The sequence below is a fragment of the Heterocephalus glaber genome, unplaced genomic scaffold, assembly GCF_053883595.1.
Source record: "Heterocephalus glaber isolate CG9 unplaced genomic scaffold, H.glaber_assembly_v1.0 deba00001472, whole genome shotgun sequence".
Lineage (NCBI taxonomy): Eukaryota > Metazoa > Chordata > Mammalia > Rodentia > Bathyergidae > Heterocephalus > Heterocephalus glaber.
In genome coordinates this window covers 46805027-46831653 of record NW_028258315.1, presented here as the reverse complement: position 1 = coordinate 46831653, position 26627 = coordinate 46805027, and the positions used below count along the sequence as shown (strand labels likewise).

Here is a 26627-nt window from a genome sequence, read left to right as displayed (position 1 = left end):
CTGTCCCAGGCATGGGGATTGTATTGGTGAACACATCAGGGAGGGTTTGTGCCTTTGAGACCATCATGGTATCATGGGATGCACCAGACATTGACAAAATTTCACATTGAGAGGTCCCATCAGAAAAGTGATGGTTTCCAGCTTTTTCTTTAAAGAACCATATAATGTTTTAGACTTGAGGGCCTTATAGTATCTGCTGCACTCAACTTGGCCATCACAGTGGGAGAATAGACATGACCATTTATAAATGAGCAAGTGTCTCAAATTCCAATAAAACTATAAAAACAATCAGGTAAGTATTTGCAGACTTTGATTTTAGAGAGTGAGGGAAGGTTTTCTTTAGAAGATTACTTATTTGAAAAGGTGATTTATGCCCTTGTTACAGAATTCAGAAGATACTGTAGTATTGTAAAAATGAAGTCTCAACACCTGTACCTTCCTTAGAGGTGAGCACTCTTAGCAGTTTTGGGTACAGTGTTCTTTGTGTGTGATTTGTTTATTTTATAAGCTGCCAGTGTAAATTTCAATAAACTTTTTTGTTCCTGCTGTGTTGGGGATTGAACCAAGCACCTTGCACATGCCAAGCAAGCACCCTACCACTGAGCTATACCCTGTACCTTCAATGAGCTTTTTTAAAAGGCCATTTTAGCCAAATTTTGTATGAGGAAAAGCTGATGCTGTGGCATCAGGATATGGTACTGACCAGAGAGACGATAAGGTTGTGGAGCCTGTACATGCTTTTGTTTTCCGTCTATAAGTGAGACATAATCTTTCAGTCCTCACTATGGACAAGATTTGTGAAGAACAGCGTTTGCCCCTCAGACCTTCTGAAAACAAAGATGTTAGCATGAGGAGAAGGAATGCCTTTGGAATTGCCATAAATTGGCATAGGTTTTCATTTAAAGCTTTTATGCTTTTGTGCTCACTTTTATAATTTTAGAGGAGAAACTGTAGTAAAGTTTCTGGTTTTCAAATAAGCCCAGAGTATGGGGCATTCTGTTGAGAATGTCCTCAGAACTTGGATTTGATAGTCCACAGGTAAAAATTTCCATGTCTGTGTCCTATAATAGAATACCATGATTTATTCCATAGGGTGCTTTGCATTTGCCTAGTTGGGAAGCAAAATAGACCGACCAGTATCTTCCTGCTCCTTCCTTCTGTTGTGGGCCTGGGTTTCTGGAAGTAGCCTGACTCTTCCCTGTGGAGTGTGATCTTGACCCCTGAGGAAGGGTGTTAGTAGCTTTCTCCTCGCTGAAACAAAATACCCAACAATACAACTTAAGAGAGGTATATTTTGGCTCACAGTTTCAGACCATGGCTAGCCAGCTCTAAGACAGGAACAGGATGGCAGAGGAAAGATTGGGCATGCCCTGGTGTCCAGGAAGCAGAGAACAAAAGAGGGAACCAGGGACAATAATATACTTTGCCAGGTCATGCCTCAGTGATTCACCTCCAACCAGGCCCCATTTCTGAATAGCACATTCAGCTACAGAACTCTTCAATAGATGAATCTGCTGGTGAGTATAGCATTCCCATGATCTAATCACCTTCTGTGCACAGGAGGGCAATTTTTAGATCTAAACCATAACAAAGGGCCTTTGGCTAGCAAGGTTTTTTGCTGAGAGTCAAAAAGGCTGCTTGAACTACATTGTTCATGTTAACTTAAAGCACATGGCTTTGTATATATGCAGTGGGAGGCTGCTTGGTGTCGTTTACTTAGCCAGTGATAGAGGAAACCTTCTCTGGGATTTGGTGTTGGTATAGGAGAGCACCAGGCTGCCCTTTCCTCTTTAGGACTCTCATAGAGTTTCCATTCATTCATTCATTTTATATGTTTATCAGTAAATGTTTGCTGTACATAATGATTAGATTGTTAGGAGTTGGTACATATACATAACAATTTCTTTTATTTCCTTTTGTCCTCCCTGCCCTCCATCTCCAGATCCCCTTCCCATTTGCGAATATATAATATAGAGGTCTACAGACTTTTTCTTAAAGGACCAGGTGTAGATACTTTAGTGTTTGCAGCCATATGTCTCTGTCTCAGCTCTGCCATTGTAGAAAGGAGCCACACTCAGTGCATAAATGGGCAGGTGTGGCTGTGTTAAAATAAAACCCAGGTGATATGAGCTTGGTATTGCATGTCAACTCAGAAGAGTTAATGAAGACTTAGTATTTAAGGCAAGTAGGTTTTACCTTATATTTCAACTCTTTTTAATGGTATCTGTAGGGAGCACTGTGTACTGGAGATGCCAAGGCAGAGGCCATTCTTTGGAGAGAAAGAGACAGTCAGTTAGTGATGCCTGACACCCTCGTCTTGGAGGGCACTGGCACAAGTATTGGACATTTTTCATCCTTGCCACCAGGAATGCCTTGGTGCTAGAACTTTGCCATTTATGTTAATATAGCAGGTACTTAGCACAATTATTAGTTCAAGAAAGGCTTATTAAATGAATGAACATTTATTTTGATGACTTCCTACAAAACCACATTCAAATCTTTATACTAAACCGTAAGTTCTTACTGAATGCTTGTAGCATTAACATAAATAGTAGTTTTCTAAAGAAAGGAGTTTCATTGCTTTTATGTTTAATGTCCTTGGCCATCAGTATTTTATCTTTCTAATAGAAATTATTTTCTCTCTTTCAGTTCTTAAGGTGTTTGTGATTAAGGCCCTTACATTTCTTATAATACTATAAAAATATAGTACAATTAGAATTTAACATTTCTTTTGAAGTATGCAGAATGATTAATTCAGGAGTGATATTTTTCATGTGTGCTTTATAAAATTAGTTGCATTCCTTCATAACAAATACAGTGTAGTGTCTTATGCATTGGAGATATATGCCCCCAAATCCCTTTTTTATGAGCACAGTAGGTACTTCATGGCTCAGTCACATAATTTATCTTTTATGTTTTTAGAGTTTCAGGATAAGAAGGGACCAGAGAGCAGAAGAAGAGAATGTGAGAATGCTGTATCTATATGTATAGTGTTTGTATGTGTGTGCGTGTGCGTGTGTGTCAGTCACTCAGTCAGTCACTCAGTCTGTCTTTGTACTAGGTGCATGGCGCAGACCTCCTGTCACCGTAGGATTTTCCCAACTGGACAGGCATCTCTTATTATTTTTAAAAAGTGACTTTCAGGTATACCTGAGTTCATGGTATTGAGAGCATTGTTGGTGGACCTTTAGATGGCTTTAAGGGGAAGGTTCTCCATATGCTTAACACATCGTCTCATGCCCCTGCTTAGGCATTGCAGACCGATTGGAGATTGTGTTCAGTTAGCACTAGAAAATCACTTGATGAGTCCTGCCTAAGTAATGAAATTTTGATTAAAACTCTGGAACAGTGGGATTAAGGAAACTGCCTGGTGTGCGAGCTCATGTGGCCCTTCCTGTCATGTCCTCTGTACTTCTTCCTTTTGGCTGTTTTCCAGTTTTGTCCTTAACTGGTAATTGTAAGGAAAGTAGTTTTAGTCCTAAGTTTGGTGAGTTTTTTTACTGGTTTAATTATCCTCCCCCTGGGGGGTAGTCATGGGTTCTCCAAATAAGTCATTGGCCAGGCAGAAATGTGAATAGCCTAGCCACCATGTTTGCAGCTGGCACTTGGAATGGGGTTATTGTTGTGGGGTTGAGCCCTTAATCTGTGGTGTTTGTGCGGTCTTAGCCCCACAAAACAGTGAGCACCTACCTACTGGAATCACTGGTAAGACCCAAATTTGGGCCTTCTTCATCTTCTTTTTGATTTAATAAATTGAATGCCAAAGAAGTTGAACAGATCAGATGAGAAAGAAAATGTGGAACACCTGAATGTAGAAAAAAATAAAGTGCTTTCATACAAGGGTGAGATACCTCCTGTATCCTTCTCTATGGTACTATAGTTAGTTATGAATCAGTCAATCAGTCAGTCAATCTCTCTATGTCTCTCTTTCACCCTCTCTCTCATTCTGATCTATGGCACTTCCCAAAGGAGTACCTAATCCCATAGAACTTAGAGCAGATGCCAAGTAAACATTGATTTGGGGATAACTGTGTGAATATCATTAAACAGATTTTTTTAAATGATTGGATTCTTCAGAAATATGATAGTATGTAGTGAGAATCTCTAAGTGAAGGCAAAAAACTGCCATTCCACAAACTGTTTTTACCAAATAGTTGACCAGGAGCTCCCTCTTCCAATTTCTAGCTCACTGAATTGTTTTCTGATTATATCCTTTCTACTTCCAACCAGTCTTTTATTGTTCTCCTTCCCCTTCCAATCAGTTTTAAACTTTCAAATTTCTAATTAATTTTTTGGATGGATATGCTAGCCACTCACATCTATCTGCTGTATTATACTTTAAAAAAAAGTTTGTACTGTGACCTCCATGAACTTTTTCCCTTCTGTTTTAGTTCTGTTTCTCTTTTGTGCTGTTGACAGCCCTCCATGTTTGATCATTGTTGCTTTGTGTTCTGTAGCATCCTGCCACCAGTGACAAAGTAGTTAGATACCTGGTATGTTCCAGGAGTGGTCTTTCCCTTTGGTGTTGGTCCCTGGAGGCACCCTCTTGGGTACATGTGCCCCATTAATATTGTTTTATCTGTTGTATCTTCTGTACCTGATACTGGTCATTTTGATGGATGCCTTGGTCTGTCCTCTGCTTTCTACTCTCTACCCAGCCTTTTGTTTAAAATATAATTCCAGCTACTCCTGCTTATACTACAGTCCTGTCCTGGGTTCTTTTGGTTGTTCAGCCTGGTTCTTATTAACCTTTTGTTCTTCAAGAATTCCTCTATATTTCTGGTCTACCTTGGGCATTCCTTTTAATTTTTCCCTAGTGCTTCTATGAATAACTTGTCAGGCATCTTGGTCCAGTTTTAAGTTCTTTCTGTCTGTATTGTCACTGCTTAGCAGTAAGTCTTATCCTGTGGAGTAGGTGATAACTTCATGTTCAGCAGATTGCTTTTGAGAGTGGTCTTGTTTCTCTAGCCATCAATGTGGCATTTTTTCCATGGGGTATTTCCCTTACTTTGAGACTGTAAGTAAACTGCAAAGGCGGTGCCTGAGAGAGAAAAGGATCTGCAGAGATAGATTTTCAGGTAGCTGTCCTCAGAGACAAAGGAGGAAGTCCCCAAGAGAAGAATGTGAGAAGAATGCTAGGGCCAACAAGGGAGAATTGTTTGGGATGTTTCTCCTTGGATGACTATTTGGATGTTGGCTGGTCCTTGCTAATGAAACAAAGTCCCCACTCGGATAATATTTTTTGCCTCTGGTGTTGCTTCTTGATCTGAAATGAGATGAAAAGAGATTCATCAAAGTCTTTGATTTCCTTTTCCCAACAACCTTGTAAGGTTGTGGTGGTTGATATTCTCATTTAACAAGTAAACAATGTAAAAAAATCACCTGTTAATAAATGGATGTATGAAGACAATCCACAAGATTTTTAGCTTTATTCTCTGTCACAGTCCATTCAGTTGCTGTAACAAAATTCTTGACACTGGGTAGTTTGTGAAAAAACAATCCTCATAGTTCTGGAAGTGGAAATTCTAAAAGCATGTTGCCAGCATCTGGTGAGAGCCCTCTTCCAGCACCAGTTCCTGGCAGAAAGCACACAGGCGGGTGGCACATGGGAGAGAGAGCATGCCGAGCAGCCTCAATTTTATAACATACCAGTCTTGTGAGAATAAACATACTCTTGCAAGAAAGGCGTTAATTTCTCTTCACACCACTTCCCAACAACTGCACAAAGACAGTCATAATTCAACATAAGTTTCAAAGTGATAAACCATATTGTAACTGTAGTGCCCTCTTAAACCTATTTCTCATCAACTTCTGAAACTGTCACCATGACATTACCAAGCAATATATCGTATTTTGCTCTTTTATGTCTTCTCTTTTTGTTTTTGGTTTGAACCAGTGGTTAAATTGTAGTCATGTCGTATAGCATTTCATGACAGGTTCCTGAAATAAAAATCATTGGGTTATACTCGCTTAGTATTTCAGTTCTTTGAATCCCCCTGCCCGATTTTAAGGGGAATAATAGGATTAAAATATTTTCTTTGCCAGTTAGACATGAAGTGTGAGATTGTCTATTTTGCACTAGTTCTTTTGTTTGCATGTGCTTTTCTGAGTTCTGTATCCTCACAGTGGCCTTTTCAAATGAATGACAATATTTCTTTCAAAACTTGCTTGGAGGAAATTGAATGCCATGCATCTTGCCCTGTGGAATAAATTCTCTTTTCAGGGATTATTTTGAAATTTCCTCTTTACATTATCCAGTTTTCTGAAAGCTTGCCTTGAATTGAACTTCTGTGGTTTACATGCATACAGATAAAGGTAAGGTGTAGACTATTCTCTCTCTTCTCTGATTAGGGAAACTCAAATTGCTGCAATAGAAGGGGTAACTAGCACGGATTCAAAGATTTGGCATGTTTTTCTCTCATTAGTGACACATTTTATGTGGGATATTGGGGAGAGCAACAATTTAAGCCCTGAGATTGTAATGTCTCCTAATAATAGAGATTTTCACAATGGAAATCTGAAAAGAAATAGGTGTTCCCTACCATGTTGTCGTTTTTCCTTTTTAGGAAAAAGTCTAAGATCTGGTTGTTCATTCCAGTATATGTTATTCATTGACAAGAATGAAATGTCTTTCTAAACATAAGTAGTGGACTACAGACCTTGCAGACACCAATTATTATTTTGCACAGAGAATGTTCAAAATGTCAGAGATGATCTCGGGAATTTCCCTGCAAATGTCGCTCATTTACTCCTCACCAAGCCATTTCTTGGCATGCTAGTGTGACAGGTGAACCTGGAAGATTGAGTTAGCTAGGTCGCTCAAAACTGCTGGTATAAAGCCACCGTGAGAAGTCTATTGCTATCCAGTACATCCCATTAAACCGAAAGGTATCCTAAACTATTAAACACTATTAGATTGTTAGGAGCATGAGTGGGTTGGCTGATACAGTCTGTTCTTTGCAAACCTTCAACTGAATTCATTGGAAAGGACTTTGGGAAGTACTTTAATAAGGCCTGACAAGTTGGGAAGTGAAGGGGATGGAGGAAGGTGGCAGGGCTTTGAAAAGGCACTATGTCTGATGGACTGAGATGACTTTTTGACCCACCCACTGGCATGGTGATGTGCGTGCAGGTTCTTTGGGGTTTTCATGTATGGTTGTTTGTATCCTCCCAGGAAACCCTGAGGGTTGGGTGTTGTGTTTTACTAATATCTCTGCTTCACTAGGTGTCAGAAGCTCCTTGTAGCTCTTCTCACAATGGCAATGTGTTTGGGCAATGTGGCTGAAGATAAATATCCAATGGTTTTCCTTCTTTAAGTATTAGAAATGATCTACTCTGATAGCATGTATAAATGTGTGAAATGATTCACTAATCAGCTGAGCAATTAATGGCTCCAGAACAAGATATTTTCCCTCTCTCTTATGAGCCAATGACTGTTATTACTGTACTGTTTAGAATTTTTTTTTATGTGGTACTGGAGTTTGAACCCAGGGCCTTTGTACAGAGGTAGATCCCCAGCCTTTTTTTATTTTGTGACAGGGTCCCACTAAGTTGCCAAGGCTAGACTAAAAATTGTGATCCTCCTGCCTCAGCCTCCCAGTGTGCTATGATTATAGGTGGGCACCACCCTCTCCAGCTTTGAATTTGTTTTCAAGTGATTATTTCAGATAAAGGTGATTCTTGGAGATTCACTTGAGGAAAATGGTGAACATGGTGTGTGTATCTATTTTTTAAATGAGATAAAACACTTACCTGATTTTCAGGAAATCTCTTTTAGAGTTACTCATTCATCCTAGAAGTAAGCACAAACTCATATTTTATGAACGTAGAGTGACATAAGACCAAGCTAGATAATCCCTGGAAGAAAAACACTATCCTTCCCTCCTTCGGGGAGTCATCAGTTCCACAGAGACTAGCATTGGCAGGCTGAAGGGAGTTACTGGGTGTAGGGCTGGGTGCTCACACTAGCTTGTTAAGGGAGGGCTAGCTGGGAAGAACATGCTACACCACCCTCTGGCCATGGTTACTCAGATTTACCATGAACTGGTAGCCTGCCATGAGCTCAGGTTTCTTCTAGATCTTAAAAGTTTATCAGAAGTAATTAGAAAGATTACTAATCTTATTAAGATAATTAGAGGAGAAAGAAAATGGCAGAGTGGTGATAGGTAGCAAAATTCAGCCTCTTAGAGATCTGGAATCCAGACATTGGAAAATAACTTGTTAAAGAAAAAAGAGAAGCAGATCTCTGGTAATCAAGGAGGAACTGACAAGAACAATTAGATGCTATAGAGAAGGTAGAAAGAAGGTCTACAATACAGAGAAAATAAGGAAACAGTTTGGACTCTCTCCCTGGCTCTCCTGGCTGTTAGAAAAAAGCAACCATTCACTTGTAAAGGTAAACTCATTACAAATACCGTGGACTTCTGAAAACAAGCCTTAGAGTTCAGGAGAGCTTGGGCAAGCCATGAGTGAAAACAACTTCCAACCCAGACTGATCTATCCTGCAAAACTATCTTTCAGAATTGGTGGAGAAACTTTTCATAACAAACAGCACTTTAAGAAATTCATGAATACCAAACCAGCATTACAAAAAATTCTCAAGGACATTCGAGAAAGAGATAATGAAGCCAACAATGCCGGAAGTTTAGTAGAATAAATACATCAGGCAGGGTGAGAATTAAACAAAAGTGGGATGAAAAGAAATCATCAAGAAGAAAATAATGCAATCACAAAACTGGCTATGTATAGGTAGAAGATTGAATCTAGACCCATATCTCTCACCATCTACTAAACTAAAATAAGGATGGATCAAATATTGAAAGATTAAAACAGAAACAATCTGCTGGAAGATAAAATAGGTAAAATTCTTGAAGGCATTACACAGGCAAGGATTTTCTGAACAGAACCCTAATTGCACAAGCAATAACATCAGGAATCAATGGGATTATGTCAAATTAAAAAGCTTCTGAACAGCAAAGGAAACAGCCAACAGGACACAACCTACAGAATTTGCCATCTATTCCTCAGACAGGACTAATATCAAGAATATATAAAGAACTCAAAAAAATTAGACCTGCCCCCCAAATAAAAGAACTAGTCAACCAATGGGCAAGTGAAATAAATAGACAGTTCACAGAAGTACAAATGACCAATAATAACGTGAAGAAGAAATGTTCTACATCTCTGGCCATTAAAGATGAAAATTAGAACATCACTAGGATTCCATCTTACTTCACAAAGAATGATTATTATCAGGAAATCATTAATGACATTGTGAATTTTACTGTAATACATTTAAAAAAATTTAAACATTCACCATGTAGTTTGGTCACCCCTTTATATGTCTCCATAAGATTAATATAATTTCCTTTTCTTCAAGAGTATATACATAACACTTACGTGTTCCTCTTGTTCTGCCACTTGTTTTTCCCTTCTCTATGTTTTGCTTTGGAAATTTTTCTGTATTGATATATTTCAAAAGCGTCTTCATTCATTTGAACCATTTTACTGTATTCCATTGGTTATGCCAATCTTACTGATCATTAGTTTTTTTTACTATTATTATTTCTATATGGTGTTTTTTAAATCATTGCAGGCTTTGCGTGTTTTCCTTGGAAAGGAGCTTAAGTCACTGTAGAAAGATGGAGCTATAGCAGGGTGGTTTGCCTCTTGCCTGCTGGGATTAATAATAAATAATGGAAGAAGGTTATAAGATCAAAGATCCAGCAGCTCTGATGTGGTAAAATGATATATGGGAATGTCAATAATTAAGTACTATATAATGCAAAGGCCAGTTTGGGCAAAAACTCCAAGGTTTATTTCTAAAGACATGCTTCTTTTTTTTGACTAGCAAGTATGTAAAATTCCATGTTCTTGTGAACTAACATTGTTGTGTGTCTAATAGTAGATTTCTTTTTCTCTTAAACCCACGTTCAGTCCACTTGTAACCTTTTGCTTTATCACCAAACTATATCCAAGATCCCTTCATTTTTCTCTGTATCTGTTATTGCTACCCATTTCTATAGTCTGGCTGGAGAGTCAGCAAACTGGTCTACTAAGCAAAGCCTGGTAATGCAAATAAAGCTTTATTGAAAGGCAGCCATGCCCACTTATTTGCATATTACTTGTGGCCACCTTGGGCCACAGGTTCTAGCAGAGACACTCTGGCCTTTTTCTATATATGAAAGTTGCTGGACCTGCTTTGATTTAACATGGTTTTTCCTCTTAACTGGCTTCACTCTCTAAACAGAAGGCAAAGTGACTTTTTCAAAATCTGATTTTGATCTTATTTTCCTGCTTACAACTCTGAGTGAAGAAAGTATATACTACATCCTTAGCCTACAAGCTCACCTTTTTATGCTCATCTGTTACCATACCTTTTTAAGTTTCCGTGCATCCTAGTCCCTCCCTGCCTCGGAGCCCTGGGACATGCTGGCCTGTCATTCTGCCACGCTTCTCCTCAGAACATCTTCACATGTCTACTTCCGTTCTATCCTCAGGTCTCTGCATGGAGGTCCTCCCTGTCCCTCTAATTACTCTAGTCATCTTTGTGTTCACATCTTTCTTTCCTGCCTCCCCTCATGGAGCACAGGCTTTGTGATGACCAAGAGCTTGTCTGTGTTTACTAGTAGATATAGCCACCACATTAGAGATGCACAGTGGAAACTGTTTAAAAGACTGAACAAAGTATGGGTTCTGTTCATTTCCTTAGAAGGAGTTTGTCTTCGTTTTCTGTTGCTATAGCACATCTTAGACTAGGTAATTTATAAAGAAAAGACACTTATTTCTTACTGTTCTGGAGGCTGGAAAGTTCAAGGTCAAGGCACTACCTCTGCTGGTGCGGACATTTTTGTTGGGTGGGAACTCTGCAGAGACCTGAGGTAGCACAAGGCTTCATATGGCGAGAGGAGCATATCCGGGAGACAAACTGAAACTGGCTTTTAAAGAGACTCACTCTGGAGATAACCCACTCATCCCTTAATCCATGAGTAGGTTAATTCATTTAGTAATTAATCACTTCTTAAAGGTCCCGCTTAGTCCCACCTCTTAATACCTCACAATAGGAATTAAACTTCAATGTGATTTTCAGTGGGGACCTTGAAACCATAGCAGTGTTAAATGCTAGTATGTGTTTATGCAACCTTAATTTGTTTTCTTTATCTACAAATCAGTCATGCCCATTTCTGTTCACAATGTAAAATTAAGGTAATTTTCTTTTTTGGCATAATGGAACCAGCACACTCTTCCAGTGGCGGACAGGTAGGCATCATTTTGAAAGGATGTTGCTCAGTATTTTTAGAGTCTTTTATACATTTGTTTCTGCTTTTGTGCTAATATGCTATTGTTTATCACAGCTGTATTTTTCTCCCTCCCTTTCTTGCTGCTGGCAGAACAGTAGCATGATGTTGGGGAGCAAACTCTCCTTTGGGTATTTGTCCTTACTACACAGTTTTACATTTCTCTGCTTTAAAAAAAATCCACCCCCCCAACACACACAAATACGCACACACAGTATATATTTCTTTTCTGCTGGACCCAAGATAAAACGAACAAGGCAGTACTTTTGAGAATCTTAATTCTTTTGGCTTGGTGAAACCCATCTAGCAACCTTTCTTTCATTCAGAGCTCCCAATTTTCCCCCATACCTCAGATATGTTATAGCTGTGTGCCTTCCTGCAGTGAAATCTGTAAACCAGACCCTCTTTCTCCTCCCAGCCTTGTGGGTTTCATGGCTGAGGACCCACTTTTGTGCACCAGGAGGCAATTTACCATCAGTTTCATTGAAGCACATGTTTCTGCTGCTAACCAGCCTCTTTACACCGAGCAGACATTTAGCTTTCCTGAGTCTTACTGTGTTCTTCTGTAAAATGGACTTCTTCTAGTGTTGACCTTTGTTGGAAAATTAAATGAGGTAATGTTCAAGTGCACAGCTGTTTCTGTAATTTTGATGTACTCAGGAATGTTCTCTAATGTTTGATTCTATTTCAAAGTGAAAGACTACCAAGGAATCCTAAGAAGAATTACTTATAAAATGGAAATATTCTGTGGTCCAATTTCCAAATAATCCAAAAGCCAACTTTCAGTTCTGTAATGGTTGGACATATCATTTTTATTATGCTGTTAAACAGATGCTATCTGCCTTATTGCTTGTGGGCCTTAGACTGAGAGGGTTGATGCTGTCATAGGTATACAGTAAGTGCAACAAAAAATGGCCTGCTGCTCTGGTCTTGTCCTAGTCTAATTTCCTTTAAAGAGGAGCTCAAGGATGTATACTCTTGATCAGGAAACTTTAAAGTACTTTTCTTCCCTAGTCATCTATTCTAATCAAATTTCACATCCCATCGACACTGTCTTTTCAGGTACCATATCATCAAGATTATTGTTCCCAGTTTGTCAACTGCTTTATTTTTCATGCTTTAAAATGGAAAACAGTATTTTTAGGTTAGAAATGGCAGTGTAGTTTTTGCCTGTGGTAGTTAGAGGTCCTTTTTTATTGTCAAGAGATATCAGTTGTAATTATAGAAGGGCCATGGGATTTTAGGCAGGGAACTTAGATTCAAATCTTAGCTTTCACTTAAACACCAGCGTGGCCTTAGATGAGTTACTTAACTATTTTGACTTTAAAACTGCCTCTTCTGTGAGATAGAAAAATCCGAATTTAAATGAGATGAAAGGTGAACTTCCTCAGCACAAGTAACACATTTTAAGATGCTTACCTAATGTGAGATTTTTCTGGTTCTTCCTATTGTAAATTACTGTTCTCTTTTTTGTGATTGTCAGTGACTCAGGTATCAGGTTTCCACAATTAGTGTTTAAAAATGCCTCCTCAGAAGCATTTAAAATGAACAGCAGGGTACTGTGAGCATTTCTCTTTTTCATCATTTACATTCTCACCTATGATTTTTATTCTGGTGATTGCTAGAGTGTCTACTTGCTACACTTTTTCTCCTCCATTATATTTCTGCGTTAAATAATAATAGCTAACCTTTTCTGAGCACTGTACTTATTGTGGGCACCATTAACTCTAATTGATTTGCATATATTAACTTACTTAATCCTCACAACAACCTATGAGTCTGAGCCTCTTAGTACTACTCATTTTATAAAGGAGGAAATTCATTTTAGCTGCCGTTTCTCTTGTCCATACGGTAGGTAGGATCCTTCTGTACCTCTATTGGAGTTTAAGAATTTAGCCACAGGGGCTAATTAATTGGTTGATTAATTTGCTTACAGCTTAGATAACCTGAAAATGGAAAGTGGTCAGGAGTGCTATAGCTCTAGTCAAAAGGATTGATTTCTTTGCAAAGGTGACACCAAATGAAGACCCCGAGCTTTATCCTGAATATAGAGTAAAAATAGTAGTGTTAGTACCATGGTCCCACTTTTTCTTCTCGGTGTGATGTTTTATTTTCCCTTCATAGGCTTGGGCTTCTAACCACCACGGTTGCTTTTCTACTTCTTAGAATGTTTTTATATGCAGGAGAAATTAACATGCTGGCATCGTCACATTAAGCCCTGAACAGAAACATGTTCTTACAGTCAGTATTCCACTTAATCTCTTTTACAGGACAACACAATTAAAACAGCTTCTTCATCAGAGCCTGTTTTAAGCAATATGACATTCATACTAAGACACATTGAGATATGTCTGTCTTTTCATTGACACCAGCACTTTTATTTGAGGCCTGATATTTCCTAGGTAATGTGACCAAGGTAGATTTATAGGTGCTATTTGCATACAGATCAGTGTGGCAGAAACTAAAGTATCTCAGACGCGTACTAACTTTTGGCTTTCTACAGCCCACTGAGCATCTGCTTTCCTTACGTGCCTGTAATGAGAGGGAAATATATTTCCCTCCGAGTTTACAGTTAATTCCTTGTTTGTATTCCACTATCATCACTGCTGTTGAGAACTTGAAATGATGTTTAAGAGCCTCTTCATATCTAACAGCAGGAGTTTATATGAGAGGTGGTAGTTATATGTAACAGAAAACATAGCTTTTGCTTCTCTACTTCCATTTCGTCCTGCATTTAAAGAACCCTACTACATTTAAGTAAGGGTGCAATCCCTTTTTTTTCCAGACAAGTTAAGAGAGACTGAAGGCTACACCATTGGATGAAAATCTAGGTTTAAATACTTCCTGTCAAGCTGATTTTTTTTTTTTTTGGTGCTGGGGATCAAACTCGGGTCCTTGTGCTTGCGAGGCAGGCAGCGGAACCACTGGCAGCGGAACCACTGAGCTAAATCCCCAGCCCCAAGCTGATTTTTAAGTAGATTGCATTTGATTTTACAAAATAATAAGTAAATTCATGAATAATAAATGAATGAAAAATTAAAAATTACAGATTAAAAATTTTTTCACCACCTCCTTGGCCTGCCCTCCCCATGTTTCCTGGATTAGTTTGGTGAACATCATCTCTAGACCTATGATATATGTATTTATGTATATATCTAACCTTTGAAGATAGAGTATTGCTTTGTGTGTGGACATGTGTCTAAATTATAAATGTTATTCTGTAACTTGCTGATTTTCTTTAGTAAGGCTGATTTCTTTTAGTAATGTGCTTAGAGAATAATCAGTGTTCGCATATTCAGGTTTAAATTACTTCCAAGAATTTGTTCCTCATTCATGCAAATTTAGGTTAAGTGACCCCAAGGTGGCTGTCCTCCCTGTAGTAAGTCAGTAATCCAGGCAACTTTTGGCCCTGGCATCTTATCTTCTCTACACGTGGCTTCCAGGTCACTGCAGCCAACCAAAAAGGCTCTGGAAGGTTGTGCAGGGTCTTTAAAAATTTTGTCACACTAGCTACAAGAGAACTGAGCAATGTAGTGGAACACGTGGATACTGGGTTGTCACAGATATTTTAAATGCTTCATATACATATGTTTTTTGAGTTAGAGTGGGGTTACATCCTTAAAAACCTATTGTAAGTTGAAATTATAAATCAAAAAGCACAGCTTAATGTAGTTTACCTTAAACATACTCAGAACACTTACATTAGCCTGCATTTGAACAGATCCACCAAACACAGAATCTGTTTTATAAAATATCTCATGTAATTTATTGACTACTGTATTGAAAGTGAAAAATGGTGTTATAAGGGCGTTTTTCCACCATCATAAAGTTGAGAAATTGTGAAGTAGAACCATTGTAACTCAGAGACCATATGTAGTTTATTTAGCCAGCCTGCTATTTGATGGGCATTTGGATGATTTTCAGTTTTTACCTTTTACTATGAATATCGCACAGAGGAATCTTGGTTCTGTCTCTGATACATGTTTTGTTTGGATAGACACCAAGAAGTAGACTTTCCACGTGAGAGGATATAGGTGTCAGTGCTGTTTTGTCATCCTGAAGGCAGCTGTATCTGTTTCATTTGGATGGGTAGTGTGTGAGAGAGAATATTTCACCTCACCTTCAACATGAACACTACCAAACCACCACTGCTTTTCCCCTCTCTAGCTGAATCATCGTTCCTTTTGGCTCAGTGTCTTCTCCTGTTTATTTTTCTGATTTCTTGAATTTTAATACATTTTGTCCCTGATACTCCCTTATGCTGCCTTCCAGAGTGAGACGGAACTTCAGTCTAGAGTAGGCAGAAGAAAGGCAGTGCAAAGCAGGAGATGTGGTTCACAGATTCTCCTCCGGGGGGCGCCTGGCTCAATGACATCTGTTCCTATATTCCCTTTATTGATCCCCCCCCCCCCCGTGGTGCTATTTCTGTAGTCTTTACACCTCTAATTTTAAAACCATGGGGCGAAGAATTATTTCTCAGTCGTGTCATATTTTTATTTTTCTGTGTAGCTGTCTAATTTTGTCCTTTGAGTTTTCTTGCCTGCTTAGTCATTGTCTTTTCATCTCTTGGTTCTCTGTCTTTTCCCTCATTTTTCATTCTTTTTCTTCTGCCTCTGCTCCTTCATTCCCATAAGCCCTTAAATCTTTATGCGTTGCTTTTTTTTCAAGTTGTATTTTTTCCCTTCCCCTCCTTGCTTAGAAATGCTTGCTCTGTCAAAGAAAGCAGCAGGGGAAGGGCAAGGGTCGCTGCACAAATCCAAAGGGAGCTAATCCTACCCACCAGGGCTAGTTTTGAGAACATGACACAGTTCTTAAGATGGCCACTTTTCCAGACTCTTTATCAAAGGACAGAAATCAGGATATTGTCCAGGTTTCAGTCTGTCTTTGTCTCCTTATAGGAGCCTCAGGCAAGCCGTTTCCCCTGTTAAGGTTTCTGATTATAAGATGGGGAAGTTGGATCGCAGTGGAAATTTTATACCTTGGAATCCAACTGTGTGAAAGACATTATTGGGGAACTTCTGTAGCATAGGATCCCAAAGTCCCCTTCCTAAAAATGGAACCACTGTTCCCCTTCCTTTCAGGTTCTCGAAATGCTGTTAGTCATGGTCTAATCAGGACACTTTATAGACTAGATGTGAGATTTTTTAGGAGAAGAAAGTGAGCTGCAAAAGTTGTTAGAGCTGTTGGAAGGCAAAGGGGTTGGGGAGGCAGCGCAGATTGACAACAGCAGGCATCTTCTGTAAATCCTAGGAGAAGAAAAAGGCCATGTTACCAAAGCCTAGGCCCGCTGAAAGAAGCAGGAATCATGGTGGGAGAGATGGAGGGAGCCAAAGTGATGGAAGGAAGGACAGTATGGACAGACCTAGAGTTTCAGAAGAGTTGTAGACACTGCTGGAAATGCTACACCAGTCAGAAAGACAGCATCAGATTCTGCTATCTTCTTCCCACTGACCAGTCTCAGGGCAGAAGATGGTTGCAAAGAAGCATGGGGAATGGATCTGAGGGCAAGTTGGCAAATATTAGGGTGGATCCTTACCTATTTTCACTTTCTTAAGTTAACTGGTTTCAAACCACTAAATAGAAAATCCTATAAATAATCATGTTTTAAATAATTTTTACTATAATATATTGTTATAATTATTGTTTTGTTATTTGTTATGTTTTTATTCTGTAAATTAAACTTTATCTTAGGTACATCTGTATAAGAAAAAACAGAGTGATGTATAGAGTTGAATATTATTTTCAGTCTGAAGAAATTTATGGAAAGTCTTAGACCATATCCCCCTTTTGGGGAAACTAACTAGCAGGAACAATCAAAAGGCACTGAGTCCACTGACCTTTAAACGTCTTCCAGTACTTTTATCACAGAGTTCACAGGTACCTTCAGAGGTTCCTAGCTTCTCTTACAATGAAGATACTGTTCTGGGGTCTTAACAGGTAGCTCTTCTTAGGAGTTAGAAGCTTCTTGTAACATTCTTGTGTTTCTCAGGATGACACCTACTCATATCTTTACCTCCCTGTCTCCCACAGCCTGGAGGAGTTTCATTTTTCCTTATGTGTGCTGTGCTGACATTTCATGCAAGTTCTATTCCCAGCAGATTTTTGGTCTTTGGAAGACAGGGACATAATCTTACTCATCTTAACCTCAATTTGTGTCACCAAGAGGCTTCTAGGAATGTAGGGCCAGAATGCACACATTGGCAGTGTTAAGACAGTTGATTGATATCATTTGTCAAAGAACTTCTCTGTTTTCCTGTAGTCTGTGATCTTGGCCAACTGACTTAACACATTCACAACACGGCATACGTGCATGACTGACTCACTGGGTGACTTTTACCTGCCATTGGGACTGTCCCATGCTGCCTGATGGGAATGTCATGAATGTGCCACTGGCTAGGTTTTGCAACAGTAAAACCCCCAGAATCTCAGTGGCTAAAAATTCACAAAAGTTTATTTTCTACTACACATTTTTTGTGGGTCACCTGGGATGTATCTATATCCCCCCCACCCCGCCCCCGGCTTCTAGCTGATAGCTCATCTGCCATCTTAAATATTGGCACTCCCTTTGTCGAGAGAGAGAGAGAGAGAGAGAGAGAGAGAGAGAGAGAGAGAGAGAGAGAGAGAGAGAGAGAGAGAGAGAGAGAGAGAGAGAGAGAGAGGGAGGGAGGGAGGGAGGGAGGGAGGGAGAGAACTTGAATAGGATGGGAGGAATGTAATTTAATGTTCACCTGGATGTGTCATGTCATGTATTCTCACAACTTTCTGGTAGAAACTAGTTAAATAGCCTCAGTTAATTTCAACTAAGGCAGAGGAAGATTGGGAGTATTTGTTGATTTGCACTAATGACAGGTAAGAAAGTAAGATTTAATTTTTCATGATTGTTTAACTATTAGGGGAATATTTGCACTAATGACACTAATTTGACTTTAAATGATTGTTTAACCATTAGATAACATGAATGCTTAATATACTGCCTAGTACAACATAAATGCTCAATTCATAGCAGATAAATTATTATTATTAATATCTAGCAGTTTATATTTAGTTACATTTCCAGCATCCGTTTGCATAGCAGATTTTGTTACATCTATTTTTCCCTCTCTTGAAAGTGCAAAAGTAAATTTAAATAGTTCCTCTCTGGACTTAACATAAATTCTCAATAAGTGGAGTTGATATAATGAACTTTAGACCTCATCAGAGACCCCATTCTTCCAAGTTGTGGCTTGAGCACCAATACATGATGATAGTACAAGAAAATTACTTTGTGAAGTAATTGTGAAGTTTGTGAAGTTTGGATTTTCAGCACTGGTTTTGGAAGTATACTCATTGTCTTGGTTTTCAATTTAAGAACAATGGACTTTAAGCCGACTTTTTCATTTGAGTCAGTATAGAAACAGTCAATATGTATTATATGTATGAAGCTGGTCGCTAGATCAATTGCATTTAGTTTGCAGCAGATTGCATTAACATGTCTAAAATTAATACTGGGAGTGCTCTAATGAAAAGGAATTGACCACGATCACATTGTGGCTGTTTTTAGTGTCTCTCAAATTTGCTTTTCAAACTATTTTTTTCTTTGGTTAATGGCTTTAAATTGGTTCAACAACAGGCTTAATCTATTGATCCTTCCCATTTGCTTTTTAAAAGTGGTCCCAGAGAATGGCACATATGTAACATTTAATGTATTCTTTCAATACAGTTTTACTAAATACCTTAAACTTGTATTTTTCTTGCACTGTTACATGGCAGGCTATGAAGAGGCTATGAAGAGTGAGTGTTCATTTATGAAATTTTGTGTTTTTCTAATGTTTCATTAAGAACTTAAACATTTAAAAGTAGGACTATCATACTATATAGTTTAGAAGTAATATATGGTAAATGATGTGAGCATTGCTTTCCTGGCAGCTTGTTTTTATCCCAGCATTGTTTATTTCTAAAGAATTATAGTCAACTTCATTATTAGAAACATTATTACCCATATTTAGAAGGACCAGAAGAGGTATATTTAGCCTTGATCATGTCAAGATTTGAAATTTTTTTTTTGGTACCAGGGATCGAACTAGGGACCTTGCACTTACAAGGCAGGTGGTAGGACCACTGAGCTAAATCCCTGGCCCAAGATTTGAATTTTTTACAAATATGCATAAGTCATGACTAGTTTAGATCTTAAGGACTAATTCATATTTTTCTATTTTTGAAGGTGGTTATTTTTGAGGAATGAAGAATGGTTTGCATCAGGGGACAAAAGTCAGGGTTTATTCATTTGGTTAACTAGTATTTTATTTAGTATTTTCTATATGCCAAGTACCACTGTACTCTTAATTCTTAAAGATACAAAAAAGTGTGCAGCACACTGTGATACACTCTGCCCTTGAGTAGAGAGTAGTTGTATGGTTCTAGTTGTAGGGTTCTGGAGCCTCTTTGAATTCCTCTTGTCAAAAAGAGCTCATTAGTACATTAATAGCTTGGAGAGTCCAGAAGAAAACAACTTTTTTTTTTTTTTTTGATGCTATCAAACTCAGGACCTTTCACTTGCCAAGCAGGTACAGCGCCACTGAGCTACATCCCGACCCAAGCAAATGACATTTTAAAGATACCTTGGAGGTTCTGAAAGCTAATGCTTCAAGATACTAAACTTTGAGACCTCAGTGCCAGGGTGGTCAGCGTGATAGTACCTTGGGCATCTCCCAAGGCCAGGACAGAAGCTTCTAGAGCCTGTATCATGGGATTTTCACATTCTGCAAGTCTTGAGATTCAGTCTTGTGATTGATTTTTTGTTTTTTCAGTTTGCTTTAATGATAATGATCTTCCAACTTCTTGGAAGTTCCTGGAAACAAGTGTAGCTAAGTGTATTCATTTTTCCTCTGATTTTTTTCATTTAAAAATAAGGTTTATAGATCTGATAAGGAATGCTATACTATTGGAACTGGAATTTACCTGTTTATTATTCTGTGTTTTGGCTGTATTCTTTCAATATCCATTATAAACTGATAGTGCATATTGTAAAACCATTTCAACTTGAAACCTAAGCAAGACTATTGTAATGCACTTGTTGTTATGTAGGAATTAGTCTAATTAATAGAGTATCATGTTATTATACTCAGCATTGGTACATTAAAGAGATAATCTTACTAAACTCAAAATGACTATATCTAGGCTCCATCAAAAACTAAAGAAATGAACTAGTTTGTGGCCCATTGACCTTGAAAGTTAAAAACGTTTTCCTGAGCCAGATGTGGTGGCACCTGAGTGTAACCTCAGGTGCTCAGTAAGTCGAGGCAGAAGAACTGTGGGTTTGGGGCCAGGTTGGGCAATTTAGCAAGACCCTGATTCAAAATAAAATTTAAAAGGCTGGGGATGTGGCTCAGTGGTAGAGAGTTGCTCATGTGCAGGAGGCCCTAGGTTCAATCCTCAGTACCAAAAAAAGGAAAGAAAAGAAAAATTCCTGAGGTACTTTATAATGGTTAGTGATGCGCATGCAATTATTAAAGAAATAATATGGCTGGGGATTTAGCTCAGTGGTGCCGGTGCCTGCCTCGCAAGCGCAAGGTCCCGAGTTTGATCCCCAATACCAAATAAATAAATAAATAAATAATTAAAATTATGTTGATGAGCCAATACTGGACTGTTAGTAGCAGAAAATACATTATTAAAAAAAAAATAATATGTACTTTGACTGGAGTCTGAGTGGTGAGTGCAAGAGAGGCATAGGCTATAGATAGGGGAGTGATGGTGAACCTTTTAGAGCTTTCAGTGATAACAGACAACCCGCTGCAGCATGCATGCCATAGGTTCACCACCACAGGGCTTTTAAAAATAACTTAATTTATAAATACTTACAGACTCACAGAAAGTTGCAAAACAATCCATGTATTCTTTGCCCAGCTTCCCCTTGCATTGCCATCTTATATAATTGTACAATATCAGAAGAAAGAAACTTGCATGGGTATGTTCCTGTTAACTAGATTATAAATCTCAGTCCATCTTCACCATTTTTAAAAAATTGCATCTATTTGTGTATGTGGTTGTTTTGAACACTTGCATGAAAAATTCGCATAGATATATTTTTTCTTTTGTGTCTCTAAACTGTGTTGCTAATTTCTATTTGATGGTGCCTGTAAGACTGGCCATACAAAATGACTATTATTTTTCCTGTTACTAATTCTTATTGTATCTCTCTCCCTCAATTTCCCTAGGCAGTTCAGTGCACCTCCAGAAGATGGCTCAACTTGCAGGAATACCAGAGCAAGAAACTGATGTCTGACAATGGAGTGAGAGTTCAAAGATTCTTTGTAGCAAACACTGCAAATGAAGCTCTGGAGGCTGCTAAGAGACTAAGTAAGCTAATTCATAACAGGTGAAATATGCTCCCTCCAATGAGTGAATTCATAGGTAGTGGTTTCCCAGTACTGTAGTTTGGATCTTTTTTGGGGGATTATACCAGTAAGGACAGATTTAGGGGAGAACTTTGAATATGCAAAAAAACCCAAATAGGAAAGTCACTTCTTTCACATGAGATAGCAGTGCATGGATTTCTCTCCATGGTGGTGCCTCTGAGTTTTCAGTCTCCATTTACCCACTTTTTTTGGCTCTGTTTAGTGGCTGTGAGAAATAGGAGCGAAGGGTATAGAGAATCCCACTGGGGCAGGTCAGGCATGGTGATTGACATCCTTTCTTAAGCCGCTCAGAAGCTGAGAGGAGTTCCTGTGACTAGAGGAGAGCAAGAAGAAGGACATGTATTTTAAAGTCAAAATGCTTTTGGTTCACTGGTTTTTTTTTTTTTCCTTCGATTACCAGATCTGTAACTTTGTGTATGGCGCTTCTTTTCTTATCTATGGACCCAGGCTAATAGTGTTTCTCTCCCAGTGCTGTTGTGCCTCTTTCAAGGAAACTTACATTGTGATAGAAGAAATTGTAATTAATAGCCCTAGATATGGACCGAGACATTAAGAATTAAGCTTACTCTCTGCTTTTTTAATTGTCAGCCTGGACCATCAGTGTCCAATAGAAGTAGAATATGAGTCACAAACATTTTTTTAAAATTTCTAATAATCATACTGAGAAGAACAAAAAGAAATAGGTAAAGTGACTAATAATACATTTTATGTGTTATCAATAGGACATATTTTTGTTGCTATCTTCACAAAGCTGGTTAGTATTTTGCATCTGTAACACATCTTATTTCTTACTAGTCACATTGGAGGTGCTCAGGAATCACTGATGGCAAGTGACTGCAGTATTGGATGGTGTAGGTCTGGGCCACAGAAGGATTTGCATTTGCATTTGCATCCCTTTTCTGCAGCCTTGGAGAGCAGTTATTTCCTACCAGGAATAAAGAATAGAGGATTTGTAGTCATTTGTAGTTTTCAGATGATAAATGTAGAGGTGAACAGCTTATATTTTAAAAAATTGAAAATTTGTTTCATTTTTAAAAACTATCAAAATGAGTTTTTATGGTGAAACTCCAGTGACATTACTGAATCTAGGGAAGTGAACTGTGGCAGTATACCCAGTCCAGGGTAGTTATTCCAACCTTTGTACAAGAAGGGATCATTTTTGTTTTATACTCCCATGGTTTGGGAATTGGGGAATGAGGGCAAAGAAATGTAAAGTTCGAGTTGGTCTTGGATCTCATTTTCCCCTTCATTTTCTTAAATGCAGCAAAGCCCTAGTATTCCAGGCCTAAGAGACCCTTTTAAGGGAATTCTAAAAGCCAGCTGAGTGCTCTTGCAGTTCTACTGGCTTAAGGATAGCACCTCTGAGATGATGTATCCTTTAGATTTCCATGGAGATGTGGACTTACTGAACTAATTAGCTTCCTAGTTATTGGTTTATTTTAAAAAAATTACAGCATCATTTCATGGTTGGGGTTATGCTCTATGATTTTAAAATAGTTTTTGTTCTAGAGGAATTAGCAGTGATGTGGCATATATATCCTGGGGCTGGAGCAAGGTAGGGGGACTGACAACAAGCAAATTTAGATAAAGGAAATTAAAATGACACAATACAAAGAAACTTTTTAAACAGCTGATTTTTGTTCTTGAGAGGTCGTTTCAAGAAATTCAAACTGGATAAAAGAAATTGAAAATGATACAGAGATTGAGAGTTTAAAGTAGGGGGCTGGGGATTTAGCTCAGTGGTTCCACCACCTGCCTCGCAAGTGCAAGGACCCAAGTTCGATCCCCGGTACCAAAAAAATAAATAAAGTGAATGAAAGATTTAAGAATGAAGCAGGGTGTGTGTGTGTGTGTGTGTGTGTGTGTGTGTGTATACAAATGCACTTTCACCTATGTACACCTGTGACATCCCTTTAGGAGTGTAATCAGTGGGGGCTTTTCTGTTATCCTGCTCAGAGTTAAACAGAAATTTAGAAAACAGATCTAGACACCTTGTTTGGTGAATGAATGAGTAATCTTTCCTGTATTCAATAGTAGTTTTGTTGTTAGAAGTTGTCTTTTGGTTTCTGTTGTTGAATAGTTTTGATCTAAGAGGAAATTTATAGCATTGGAAAAGGAGATGCTACCAATTGTAGAAAGAAATGAAATGAATAGTTAGTAAATATAAAAGGAAGTGTGTGCATCACTGTTCCTGTGATCGCTTAGAGAGAGCAAAGCAAGAAGGAGCTGGCAGAACTTCACAGTGTTTATGTTCCTGTCACTACAAGATTGACAAGAACGAAGAGCACAAATGGAATTTTACCCAACAGATTTGAGGTCGATTAAAGCTGAATGACATATGTACATCTTCCTGATTATTCTGAAAGTGTTGTCTACCCTATAATTATGATATTATAAATGGAAATTATATAGGATATTAATATGCCTAATGTGCATTAAGTATTATATAAGATTATATTTGTATCATCATCATCAGGAACTTCTGTTTCCAGGTGGTTGATTATTATCATGATTCAAATTCACAGACACATCAGAGACATAGGATGATCAGTATTGTGTCAATCATGTATTAAAAGAGTTCATATTTTAAATGATTGAAATCTGATTTACCTTTGTACTTTTTCATATCTTGATGTGTTTTGAAATAAAATGACATCTTATGAAATATTTTGAAAGTGAATGTTTTTTGCCATCCCTATGATTTCCTGTGTAAGCTCTATGTAGATTTTCTCATAAGTCTCTTTCTTTGTGTCTGAACCCACATTCCTCATTGCCTGTTGACTATTTCTGTCTTTGGCTGTCCTTGTCCAAGTGGAATTTATCATTTCTTGGTTAGCCCAGACCTCCTCTTCGGTTTCTCTCTCCTCATCTACTTACTTAGTAGAGATAGCTCCTAATCATCTCTTAAGCCTCTATGCCTATTATATTCAGTCCGTTGCCAGATCCTGTTGTTATTAATAGACATTGTTGTTTTATAGACAAGGAAACAGGCAAGATAAGGTTAAAATACTTGGCAAAGTTGTAGAGCTAATAATCAGCAGAGATGGGATTTGATCCTAGCCAGATTAGATTTAATTTCTTCTCCATCGTTTTCCTCTTTGCTAACTTGATGATGATATTCTTGGGAGACTGTTTTGTGTAGGTCAGCATTTTTAATATTGAAAATGCATATTAATAAAACTAGAAGATTCGATTAAAACTAGATGCACCAGATTCTGTGGTACAATTTTTAGAAACTAATCTGCAGATGTTTTCTTAATGATTCATTGTGTTGTATCTCTTTGGGCAATAGAAATCTTTGCTGTGTAGTTATGGAAAGCTTGTTAATTTGAACATTTTTTTTTTTAAATGGGTTGTGCAAAGCTTTTTTTTCCTGAAATACAGTTCATAATGATAAGATGTTGAGAGAGATCCTAATTTTCTTTCACTGAAAATAGACATATCTGATTGAAAGAGTAAATTTGATTTGGTGAATGAAGATTTTAATATGTGGAATATATTCACTTCTGGAGCAGCTTATAAGGGCCACTTTATGTTATCAGGCTTTAAGGAAGGAATTATTTCCCTTGCATGCAATTATTTTAGGAGGCTTATTAATAAGGTACTTTTCTCTTATGGATTAAAATTATTAAATACAATCAGCAGATATTTACAGAACACCTACTGTGTGAATCACTAACCTTTTTTAAAAATTTAATTTTATTGGTACATTTTAGGTATACAATATAATGACATTCATCATTGGAAATTTGCCCCTTCACATAATCTCTCTTGGTCCTTATTTTTTCCCCTTTCCCCTGCCTTCCCTTCAACCCCTCCATCCCTACCCATTTACAAAGACTTTGTTTCCATTTTTCCATTTTCTCATATTAATTCCATTCCCTTCTTTCCTTTCTCCTACTCCTTCCACTTCCCCTTCCCCTTTACCCCTTTTCTTCCTATTTCACATTATCTAGTATACCTTTTAGTCCTTATTTATATTTTCAGTTTCTCACACTAGAGAAATTATTTGGTAATTACACATGGGTGTCCTATTTATTTCACTTAAGAGTATCACCTCAATGTGCATCCATTTAGCTATAAATCTCTAATTTCTCGTTTTTCATGGCTGAGTAGTACTCTAGGTAAAAAACCCCAACATTTTCTTTATCCAATTTTCCATTGATGGGCATTTGCTCTGTTTCCAAGTTTTAGCTATTACAAACTGTGCTGCTATGAAAATGGGTGCACATATATCACTGTGGTATAACTTTTAATTCGTTGAGGGAAGATACCCAGCAGGGGAATAGCTGGGTCAAATCGGACTTCCAGTCCTAGTTCTTTGAGGTATCTCCACACTGATTTCCACAGTGGTTGCAGGAGTCTACACTCCCACCAGCAGTGGAGCAGTGTTCCTCTTTCCCCACAGCCCCACCAGCATTTGTTATTGGTTAATTTCATGATAGCACCCATTCTTTCTGGTGTGAGGTGGAATCTCAGTCTTGTTTTCATTTCCGTCTTTCGAAGGATCAGTGATGTTGAATATTTTTTCATATGTTTATTGGCTATTTCTACTTCTTTGAGTAATGTCTGTTCATTTCAGATGCCCATTTTCGGATTGGGTCTTTAAATTTGGGAGGTCTGATACTTTTAAGTTCTTTATAGATTCTAGATAGTAGACCTTTGTCTGAGGAACAGCTGGTGAAACTTTTTTCCCACATTGTGGGTTGTCTCTTCACACAGCTGGTGGTTTCTCTTGCTGTGCAGAAGCTTTTTAATAAGAGATCCCACTTGTTGGTTGTTTGTGTTCACAGGCAACTGAGGTTTTGTTCATAAAATCTTTTCCTACACCATTGTCTTCAAGAGTTCTATCTAACCTCTGTTCCAGCTGGTTCAGCATTTCTGTTTTAATGTTTAGATATTTAATCCATTTTGAATTTAGGTTAGTGCATGC

The 26627-nt window shown here is 38.1% G+C and overlaps 1 protein-coding gene across 3 annotated transcripts in view; it reads left to right on the top strand.

The window, feature by feature from the left end:
• The window catches only part of Suclg2 (succinate-CoA ligase GDP-forming subunit beta), a 373391-nt gene that overhangs the window by 27641 nt on the left and 319123 nt on the right, over window positions 1-26627 (top strand). For all 3 annotated transcript variants that reach the window (XM_087182000.1, XM_087182001.1, XM_087181999.1), the window contains exon 2: window positions 21494-21635. In XM_087182000.1, coding sequence (XP_087038126.1) covers window positions 21494-21635 — 142 coding nt within the window. The remainder of the gene's footprint in view (window positions 1-21493; window positions 21636-26627) is intronic.